Below are 12295 nucleotides of genomic sequence, written 5' to 3' on the forward strand. Positions count from 1 at the left end.
ACCTCGCAGAACACCCTAGCAACACAGAACACCCCAGCAAAGCTCTGGCGACCACACATAACACCTTAGCAACACCCTTGCCACACAGAACACCTCAGCAACACTCTAGCGACAACACAGAACACCTTAGCAAAACCCTAGCAACTACACAGAACATCCTAATAGCATAGCCACAAAAAACAACCTAGAAACACTCTAGCAACCACACAGAACACCCCAGCAGCACAGAACAAACTAGCAACAGCATAACCACACAGAACACCCTAGTAACATGCTAGCTACACAGAACACCCCAGTTACACAGAACATCCAAGAAACACTCTAGCAACACAGAAAACCCCAGCAACACTCTAACGACCACACATAACACCTTAGCAACACCCTAGCAACCACACAGAACACTCTAGCAACACAGAACACCCCAGCAATACTTTAGCGACCACATAGAACACCTTAGCAACACCCTAGCAACCACACAGAACACTCTAGCAACACAGATACCCCAGCAATACTCTAGCGACCACACAGAACACCTTAGCAACACCCTAGCAACCACACAGAACACTCTAGCAACACAGAAATCCCCAGCAATACTCTAGTGACCACACAGAACACCTTAGCAACACCCTAGTAACCACACAGAACACTCTAGCAACACATAAATCCCCAGCAATACTCTAGCGACCAGACAGAACACCTTAGCAACACCATAGCAACCACACAAAACACTCTAGCAACACAGAAAACCCCAGCAATACTCTAGCAACCACAAAGAACACCTTAGCAACACTCTAGCAACCACACAGAACACTCTAGCAACACAGAAAACCCCAGCAAGACTCTATCGACCACACAGAACACCTTAGCAACACCCCAGCAATTACACACAACACCCTTGCTTTATTTATCATATTATTTTTGTTTCACGTCCAGACCTACTTGAGTCTTGTAAAGTCTATAGCAGCGTAAATGATGCGGGTGGAGTCAGAGGTGATCTGTGATCCTGTCTGAAAAGGATTTAGCCTGTCCTAGAGGTCAGGGCTTGAGGTCTTATGGGGGACACTTTCCTCTGGACGCGAGTCTGAGGTCATCTTTCTCTGGGAAGCATTAAGCCCTCATCTATCCCGTTAGAGTGTCTGATTATACCACGTGAGAGGTGGGTTTAGACCCGGTCTGATACAGGAATAGAGCTGTAGGTGGAGTCCAGTGTGTGATTATGGGTAATCCCGTCTTAAATAACCCTGAGCAGTCAGCTAATGTCCTGTAGGACGTCTGAGAACAGAGAACGAGGACAATACTGTTGGATACACACACACACACACACACACACATACACACACACATCAGAGAGCATCAGCTTGAGGATGAATTTCGCAGCACAGTTTTTTGCCAACTTTGCGAACGACGGCTCGCAGCCACAAGAGACACGGAGAGGCTTTAATGACAGCGAGGAATATGATCCCTTCTGGCAGAGGTGGGAAACCGTATGTACATCTGAAACCCTTAGAGTGTGTCCAACACCGAATGCTTCCCAGTGTCCTATTGAATCTGAGAGATGTGATGAATCGGATGTGGATGAATCTAGAAACCATGTAGCGACTCCCGTTCCTTTATCCAGTGATTCACATTCACCTTCCCATAAAACAGCTGAACATCGACCCGCTTCCGAAGCTCCTGGTCCTTCTCCTGTAGATCCAGCAGAAACACCCTCATCCGTAGAGTTCCCTCTCTTCCCACATCTCGGAGAAAACCCCTCTTTCCTATCGCTCTTCCAGGCATTAGTGTACATCTTCCTCAGACTCTTCCTCTCCTTCATCCTCCTCTTCCTACCACGGTAAACACCTGAATATGATAAAAACTGCTCTAAATAATATTCTATAAACTATATGAGGCATACAAATCTGATTTATCAAATCTGATACTCAGCTAAATCACACATGTAAACTTTTTTTGGTTCAACAAACTGTTCCAAATTAAAAAACAAGATTTTATTTGATATGTCAGGCTTGACAGGGTTAATGTCATGCACTAATACCTCTACATGTTTCCTCTTAGGCACACACTAAAAAATGCTGGGTTGTTTTAATCCAACTTTGGGTCAAATATGAACAAACTTAAATTAACCAAATTAATAACTTTTTTACAACAGTAATGAACCATCACTGAACTTACGTAAGCTGGACTGTGACGCTATTTTCTTCTGGAAACAAACTTTGTTGCATTATTTTCCTGTTATCTCTGTAAAGCTGCTTTACAATCTGTATTGTAAAAAGCGCTGTATAAATAAAGCTGACTTGACTTGATTTGACAAACTCAGCCGTTGGGTTCAATTTTTAAATTACATTTTTAACCCAACGTTTGGGTTTGTCCATATTTAACCCAAAGTTGGGTTAAAACAACCCAGCATTTTTTAGAGTGTGCCTAAGAGGAAACAGAGGTAGGCTATTACTGCATGACATTAAAGCCTGACATAATAAAATAATATCTAATTGTTTGAATTGGAACAGTTTATTGAACCAAAAACAAAAATGTGTGCATATGTGTTTTTGTTGAGTATCAGATTTGATAAATCAAACTTTTATGCCTCATATAGTCTGACAGTGAAAATATGGAGGAAAAAACTGCTCAGTTTTATTCAGAGACTCAAACTGAGCAAAAATACGCTGCAGATGCTGATATTCATTTGGATGGTTGTAATGTAAAACAATAAGATCTTTATAACAGTATATCAGACAACTTACATAAAATGCAAATAAATATCAATATCTGCCAATAATATGCCTTAGTAAGATGATATTTAAATGCTTAGTTTTATGATCTGTAGTAATGCAATGCAATACAATGATGATTGACCGATGGACAAATAAACCTTCCTCAAAATCCTGATGATCATATTTGATACTCATGATTTTTGTTATAAATAATGTTTGGATAATGAAGTAAAACTGCTTCAATCCAGCTGAAATATTACTAACAATATCAAAGTTATTCTTACGTTTACTTGATAAAATCAGAGCAGACTTGACATAGAAAGACTCGTGAAGCTCGAGCTGAAGGAGGACTTTTGTACAATTATAATAAAAGACTTTTACTGGATAAAAGAGAGAAAACTATCAATCAGAGACAGAAGGACTGGAGGAGATTGAGTGCAAATATCATGTTGATCATTTAGAGGTCTTATAAATGTGCGTATCAAATATAATACATAGGCTTTATAGGGTTAATCAGAGAGGTTTGGTCAGAGACTGTATTAGACACTGTGACGTAGGAATGAGGTGAAAGCTCAGGAAGAATACAGCAGATATTAATAGCCTTCAGAACTGGACACATGACCAGAGACACTGAAACACTTAATGCCAGATTTAAACAGAAGCACTTCTGTTCTGTTTCGTCTTTATACAGACTGTTCAAGCTGACCATGCATGCATTTACAGCAGGTCTAACTGTAAACCTTCACACTGAGTGCTGAGGAGTTTCAGATCTGGCCGAATTTAATCTGGCTTTATGAAGCATTATATCTTTACACTGACCTGTGATCAGGCACAGAGAAGTGTTAATTCAGGTGTGTGTAAAGACACCTAAGTGAAGGCATTTTACACTGCTGAATTAAGGCTCTTCTGTGCCTGCTCGAACTTAGTATCAAAATGTATCTATGCAATTTTAATTGCATTTATGCACCTCTGAGCATTAAACAGTTTGTGTAAATTCAGCTAAATGCCACTTCAGATGCAGATTCTGCTCCAGTGTTGTTGTCACCTTGATCAAAGCACTCAGTTAATTTATTATGCTGGATTATACATATACACTGAACAAAATTATAAACGCAACCGCAGAAACGTGGTCTGCGGTTGTGAGGGCGGTTGGATTTACTGCCAAATTCTCTGAAATGCCTTTGGAGACGTTATGGTAGAGAAATGAACATTCAATTCACGGCAACCGCTCTGATGGAGATTCCTGCAGTCAGCATGCCAATCGCACGCTCCCTCAAAACTTGCGACATCTGTGGCATTGTGCTGTGTGATTAAACTGCACATTTTAGCCTTTAGCCACATTTTGGCCTTTAATTTTGGACAGCCTAAGGCACACCTGTGCAATAATCATGCTGTCTAATCCGCATTTTGATATGTCACACCTGTGAGGTGAATGGATTATCTCGGCAAAGGAGAAGTGCTCACTAACAGATTTTGACAGATTTGTGAACAATATGAGAGAAATAGGCCTTTTGTGTACCAGACTTGTGCACAATTCAGAATTGAATTGAGAATGACTCCTAAATTCCAATTAAATTCTTGAATTTGAATTGATGTCAAAAACAGGATCTAGAATTACAATTCGAATTTGAATTAAAGGAAGCAGAATTGCAATTCAAAACAAATTCTAAGAAATTCATATAGATATTTTAAGTGAAGTGTTTAAAGCTACACTGTGTGAATTTTACCCCCATCTAGCGGTGAAAAGGTATATGACCATCCAGTGAATATTAGTTTCTGTTCCTCTCAATTCCGATTTCGTTTTAACTCCTACGGTGGCCAATGTAGTCCAAGATTAACATGGCTTCCAGTTCGACCTCGTCCATGAGTGAAAGGTGAAGCTTGAATTAACCGTATGTCCCTCTTTGGCTAATGTACTTTCAAGATGGAGGGGCAACATGGCGACCGACATTAGAACCCCCCACCCGTATGTATTTTCAATGGCATATTATACACTCACGAGAATACTTTATTACTTGAACGAAGTAAATATACATTAATGAGCACATATATTTTTGAAAGAACTTAGTGTTTTTAGCCAAGAATAAACTAAAAAAGTTACACAGTGTAGCTTTAACAATGAAGCTTTACAGGATATGTCAGATATGATTGCATTACATATTCTATAAATGATATTAGTTTGAACTACTTGTACAGATTACATTAACAGGAAATATTTTCCCCCAGCAATGAATGTTAAAAGCTCTAGTCACAGAACAAATAATTAAGTTTGATTTATTGTAATCGTAATTTTGTGGAACATGATAGAACATGATAGAACATGACTCAGAACATGACTCAGAACATGATAGAACATGATAGAACATGATAGAACATGATAGAACATGACTCAGAACATGATAGAACATGATAGAACATGATAGAGCATGATAGAACATGATAGAACATGACTCAGAACATGACTCAGAACATGATAGAACATGACTCAGAACATGATAGAACATGACTCAGAACATGATAGAACATGATAGAACATGATAGAACATGACTCAGAACATGATAGAACATGACTCAGAACATGATAGAACATGACTCAGAACATGATAGAACATGATAGAACATGAGTCAGAACATGATAGAACATGACTCAGAACATGATAGAAGATGACTCAGAACATGACTCAGAACATGATAGAACATGATAGAACATGACTCAGAACATGAAAGAACATGACTCAGAATATGATAGAACATGACTCAGAACATGACTCAGAACATGATAGAACATGACTCAGAACATGACTCAGAACATGATAGAACATGACTCAGAACATGATAGAACATGACTCAGAACATGAAAGAACATGATAGAACATGACTCAGAACATGATAGAACATGACTCAGAACATGATAGAACATGACTCAGAACATGACTCAGAACATGATAGAACATGACTCAGAACATGATAGAACATGACTCAGAACATGATAGAACATGATAGAACATGACTCAGAACATGATAGAACTTAGAACATGATAGAACATGATAGAACATGACTCAGAACATGACTCAGAACATGATAGAACATGACTCCGAACATGATAGAACATGACTCCGAACATGACTCAGAACATGATAAAACATGACTCCGAACATGACTCAGAACATGATAAAACATGATAGAACATGATAGAACATGACTCAGAACATGACTCAGAACATGATAGAACATGACTCAGAACATGATAGAACATGATAGAACATGATAGAACATGACTCAGAACATGATAGAACATGACTCAGAACATGACTCAGAACATGACTCAGAACATGATAGAACATGATAGAACATGACTCAGAACATGATAGAACATGACTCAGAACATGACTCAGAACATGATAGAACATGATAGAACATGACTCAGAACATGACTCAGAACATGATAGAACATGACTCAGAACATGATAGAACATGACTCAGAACATGATAGAACATGACTCAGAACATGATAGAACATGATTGAACATGATAGAACATGACTCAGAACATGATAGAACATGATAGAACATGACTCAGAACATGATAGAACATGACATAGAACATGATAGAACATGACTCAGCACATGATAGAACATGACTCAGAACATGATAGAACATGACTCAGAACATGATAGAACATGACTCAGAACATGACTCAGAACATGATAGAACATGATAGAACATGATAGAACATGATAGAACATGACTCAGAACATGAAAGAACATGACTCAGAACATGAAAGAACATGACTCAGAACATGATAGAACATGACTCAGAACATGACTCAGAACATGATAGAACATGACTCAGAACATGATAGAACATGACTCAGAACATGATAGAACATGACTCAGAACATGATAGAACATGATAGAACATGACTCAGAACATGAAAGAACATTACTCAGAACATGATAGAACATGACTCAGCACATGATAGAACATGACTCAGAACATGATAGAACATGACTCAGAACATGACTCAGAACATGATAGAACATGATAGAACATGATAGAACATGATAGAACATGATAGAACATGATAGAACATGACTCAGAACATGAAAGAACATGACTCAGAACATGATAGAACATGACTCAGAACATGACTCAGAACATGATAGAACATGACTCAGAACATGATAGAACATGACTCAGAACATGATAGAACATGATAAAACATGATAGAACATGAAAGAACATGACTCAGAACATGACTCAGAACATGATAGAACATGACTCAGAACATGATAGAACATGACTCAGAACATGATAGAACATGACTCAGAACATGATAGAACATGATAGAACATGAAAGAACATGACTCAGAACATGATAGAACATGATAGAACATGACTCAGAACATGATAGAACATGACTCAGAACATGATAGAACATGACTCAGAACATGACTCAGAACATGACTCAGAACATGACTCAGAACATGATAGAAGATGACTCAGAACATGACTCAGAACATGATAGAACATGATAGAACATGACTCAGAACATGAAAGAACATGACTCAGAATATGATAGAACATGACTCAGAACATGACTCAGAACATGATAGAACATGACTCAGAACATGATAGAACATGACTCAGAATATGATAGAACATGACTCAGAACATGACTCAGAACATGATAGAACATGACTCAGAACATGATAGAACATGATAGAACATGACTCAGAACATGATAGAACTTAGAACATGATAGAACATGATAGAACATGACTCAGAACATGACTCAGAACATGATAGAACATGACTCCGAACATGATAGAACATGACTCCGAACATGACTCAGAACATGATAAAACATGACTCCGAACATGACTCAGAACATGATAAAACATGATAGAACATGATAGAACATGACTCAGAACATGACTCAGAACATGATAGAACATGACTCAGAACATGATAGAACATGATAGAACATGATAGAACATGACTCAGAACATGATAGAACATGACTCAGAACATGACTCAGAACATGACTCAGAACATGATAGAACATGATAGAACATGACTCAGAACATGATAGAACATGACTCAGAACATGACTCAGAACATGATAGAACATGATAGAACATGACTCAGAACATGACTCAGAACATGATAGAACATGACTCAGAACATGATAGAACATGACTCAGAACATGATAGAACATGACTCAGAACATGATAGAACATGATTGAACATGATAGAACATGACTCAGAACATGATAGAACATGATAGAACATGACTCAGAACATGATAGAACATGACATAGAACATGATAGAACATGACTCAGCACATGATAGAACATGACTCAGAACATGATAGAACATGACTCAGAACATGATAGAACATGACTCAGAACATGACTCAGAACATGATAGAACATGATAGAACATGATAGAACATGATAGAACATGACTCAGAACATGAAAGAACATGACTCAGAACATGAAAGAACATGACTCAGAACATGATAGAACATGACTCAGAACATGACTCAGAACATGATAGAACATGACTCAGAACATGATAGAACATGACTCAGAACATGATAGAACATGACTCAGAACATGATAGAACATGATAGAACATGACTCAGAACATGAAAGAACATTACTCAGAACATGATAGAACATGACTCAGCACATGATAGAACATGACTCAGAACATGATAGAACATGACTCAGAACATGACTCAGAACATGATAGAACATGATAGAACATGATAGAACATGATAGAACATGATAGAACATGATAGAACATGACTCAGAACATGAAAGAACATGACTCAGAACATGATAGAACATGACTCAGAACATGACTCAGAACATGATAGAACATGACTCAGAACATGATAGAACATGACTCAGAACATGATAGAACATGATAAAACATGATAGAACATGAAAGAACATGACTCAGAACATGACTCAGAACATGATAGAACATGACTCAGAACATGATAGAACATGACTCAGAACATGATAGAACATGACTCAGAACATGATAGAACATGATAGAACATGAAAGAACATGACTCAGAACATGATAGAACATGATAGAACATGACTCAGAACATGATAGAACATGACTCAGAACATGATAGAACATGACTCAGAACATGACTCAGAACATGACTCAGAACATGACTCAGAACATGATAGAACATGATAGAACATGACTCAGAACATGATAGAACTTAGAACATGATAGAACATGACTCAGAACATGACTCAGAACATGATAGAACATGACTCCGAACATGATAGAACATGACTCCGAACATGACTCAGAACATGACTCAGAACATGACTCAGAACATGATAGAACATGATAGAACATGACTCAGAACATGATAGAACTTAGAACATGATAGAACATGACTCAGAACATGACTCAGAACATGATAGAACATGACTCCGAACATGACTCAGAACATGATAGAACATGATAGAACATGATAGAACATGACTCCGAACATGACTCAGAACATGATAGAACATGATAGAACATGACTCAGAACATGACTCAGAACATGATAGAACATGACTCAGAACATGATAGAACATGATAGAACATGACTCAGAACATGACTCAGAACATGATAGAACATGACTCATAACATGACTCAGAACATGACTCAGAACATGATAGAACATGATAGAACATGACTCAGAACATGATAGAACATGACTCAGAACATGACTCAGAACATGACTCAGAACATGACTCAGAACATGACTCAGAACATGATAGAACATGATAGAACATGATAGAACATGATAGAACATGATAGAACATGACTCAGAACATGATAGAACATGATAGAGCATGATAGAACATGATAGAACATGACTCAGAACATGACTCAGAACATGATAGAACATGACTCAGAACATGACTCAGAACATGACTCAGAACATGACTCAGAACATGATAGAACATGATAGAACATGACTCAGAACATGATAGAACATGACTCAGAACATGATAGAACATGATAGAACATGACTCAGAACATGATAGAACATGATAGAACATGACTCAGAACATGATAGAACATGATAGAACATGACTCAGAACATGATAGAACATGACTCAGAACATGATAGAACATGACTCAGAACATGATAGAACATGATAGAACATGACTCAGAACATGATAGAACATGACTCAGAACATGACTCAGAACATGATAGAACATGACTCAGAACATGATAGAACATGATAGAACATGATAGAACATGACTCAGAACATGACTCAGAACATGATAGAACATGACTCAGAACATGACTCAGAACATGATAGAACATGATAGAACATGACTCAGAACATGACTCAGAACATGATAGAACATGACTCAGAACATGACTCAGAACATGATAGAACATGACTCAGAACATGATAGAACATGATAGAACATGACTCAGAACATGATAGAACATGATAGAACATGATAGAACATGATAGAGCATGATAGAACATGATAGAACATGACTCAGAACACGATAGAGCATGATAGAACATGACTCAGAACATGATAGAACATGATAGAACATGATAGAACATGATAGAACATGATAGAACATGATAGAACATGATAGAACATGATAGAGCATGATAGAACATGATAGAACATGACTCAGAACATGACTCAGAACATGATAGAACATGACTCAGAACATGACTCAGAACATGACTCAGAACATGATAGAACATAAAAGAACATGACTCAGAACATGATAGAACATGACTCAGAACATGATAGAACATGATAGAACATGACTCAGAACATGATAGAACATGATAGAACATGACTCAGAACATGATAGAGCATGATAGAACATGATAGAACATGACTCAGAACATGATAGAACATGATAGAACATGACTCAGAACATGATAGAACATGATAGAACATGACTCAGAACATGATAGAACATGACTCAGAACATGATAGAACATGACTCAGAACATGATAGAACATGATAGAACATGACTCAGAACATGATAGAACATGACTCAGAACATGACTCAGAACATGATAGAACATGACTCAGAACATGATAGAACATGATAGAACATGATAGAACATGACTCAGAACATGACTCAGAACATGATAGAACATGACTCAGAACATGACTCAGAACATGATAGAACATGATAGAACATGACTCAGAACATGACTCAGAACATGATAGAACATGACTCAGAACATGACTCAGAACATGATAGAACATGACTCAGAACATGATAGAACATGATAGAACATGACTCAGAACATGATAGAACATGATAGAACATGATAGAACATGATAGAACATGATAGAGCATGATAGAACATGATAGAACATGACTCAGAACACGATAGAGCATGATAGAACATGACTCAGAACATGATAGAACATGATAGAACATGATAGAACATGATAGAACATGATAGAACATGACTCAGAACATGATAGAACATGATAGAGCATGATAGAACATGATAGAACATGACTCAGAACATGACTCAGAACATGATAGAACATGACTCAGAACATGACTCAGAACATGACTCAGAACATGACTCAGAACATGATAGAACATGACTCAGAACATGATAGAACATGACTCAGAACATGATAGAACATGATAGAACATGACTCAGAACACGATAGAGCATGATAGAACATGACTCAGAACATGATAGAACAAGATAGAACATGATAGAACATGACTCAGAACATGATAGAACATGATAGAACATGACTCAGAACATGATAGAACATGACTCAGAACATGACTCAGAACTTGATAGAACATGATAGAACATGACTCAGAACATGACTCAGAACATGATAGAACATGATAGAACATGATAGAACATGATAGAACATGACTCAGAACATGATAGAACATGATAGAACATGACTCAGAACATGACTCAGAAACTGATAGAACATGATAGAACATGACTCCCAGAATTACTTTGGTAAATCTTTAGAAGAAAAAAAAAACATTTTAGGTGGACATTTGTTTATATATATATATATATATATATATTAGAACAAAATGTATGCAGGGTTGAGGAGTGAGTTAACTGTAATGAAATTATGTTATTGAATTACAAAATGAATGTAATTGTATTTAGTTGTATTACTGAGGTAAAATGTGTAATTTAATTAGTTACTAATCAAATTAAAATGAAATTGCTTTACATTGATAAAGTAATCCAAATAAAGTAATACAAACCACATTTATAACGGGTAACTTATAACAGTAAGCAATTACATTTCCAAAGTAACCTTCCTAACGCTGAATGTGTGTGAGATTCAACATATTCTCTGTTGTGTGACTGTGTGGAATTTCTTTGAATTGCCATGAATTTAATTCCACTTCCTGTCATTCAAATTCAACTTCTTGTGGGGCGGAGTCAATTCAATTCAAATTCCAATTCATGAATTGAATGGAGGCCGATTCTGAAATTCTGAATTTTGCACAAGCCTGTTGTTGTGTACATAGAAAAAGTCTTAGATCTG

At 37.1% G+C, this 12295-nt stretch overlaps 1 protein-coding gene across 2 annotated transcripts in view; it reads left to right on the top strand.

Annotated features, from left to right (window-relative positions):
* The first annotated feature begins 1252 nt into the window (after positions 1-1252).
* The window catches only part of LOC143749358 (L-threonine ammonia-lyase), a 37210-nt gene continuing 26167 nt past the window's right edge, over positions 1253-12295 (top strand). The window contains exon 1 of one of the 2 annotated variants that reach the window (XM_077241885.1): positions 1253-1834. In XM_077241885.1, coding sequence (XP_077098000.1) covers positions 1257-1834 — 578 coding nt within the window. In that variant the 5' untranslated portion in view covers positions 1253-1256. The remainder of the gene's footprint in view (positions 1835-12295) is intronic. The other variant, XM_077241886.1, reaches the window with a different exon arrangement.

The sequence above is a fragment of the Siphateles boraxobius genome, unplaced genomic scaffold (genome assembly GCF_051911475.1).
Source record: "Siphateles boraxobius isolate OS27281-9 unplaced genomic scaffold, OSU_SipBor_1 242, whole genome shotgun sequence".
In the NCBI taxonomy this organism is placed as follows: domain Eukaryota; kingdom Metazoa; phylum Chordata; class Actinopteri; order Cypriniformes; family Leuciscidae; genus Siphateles; species Siphateles boraxobius.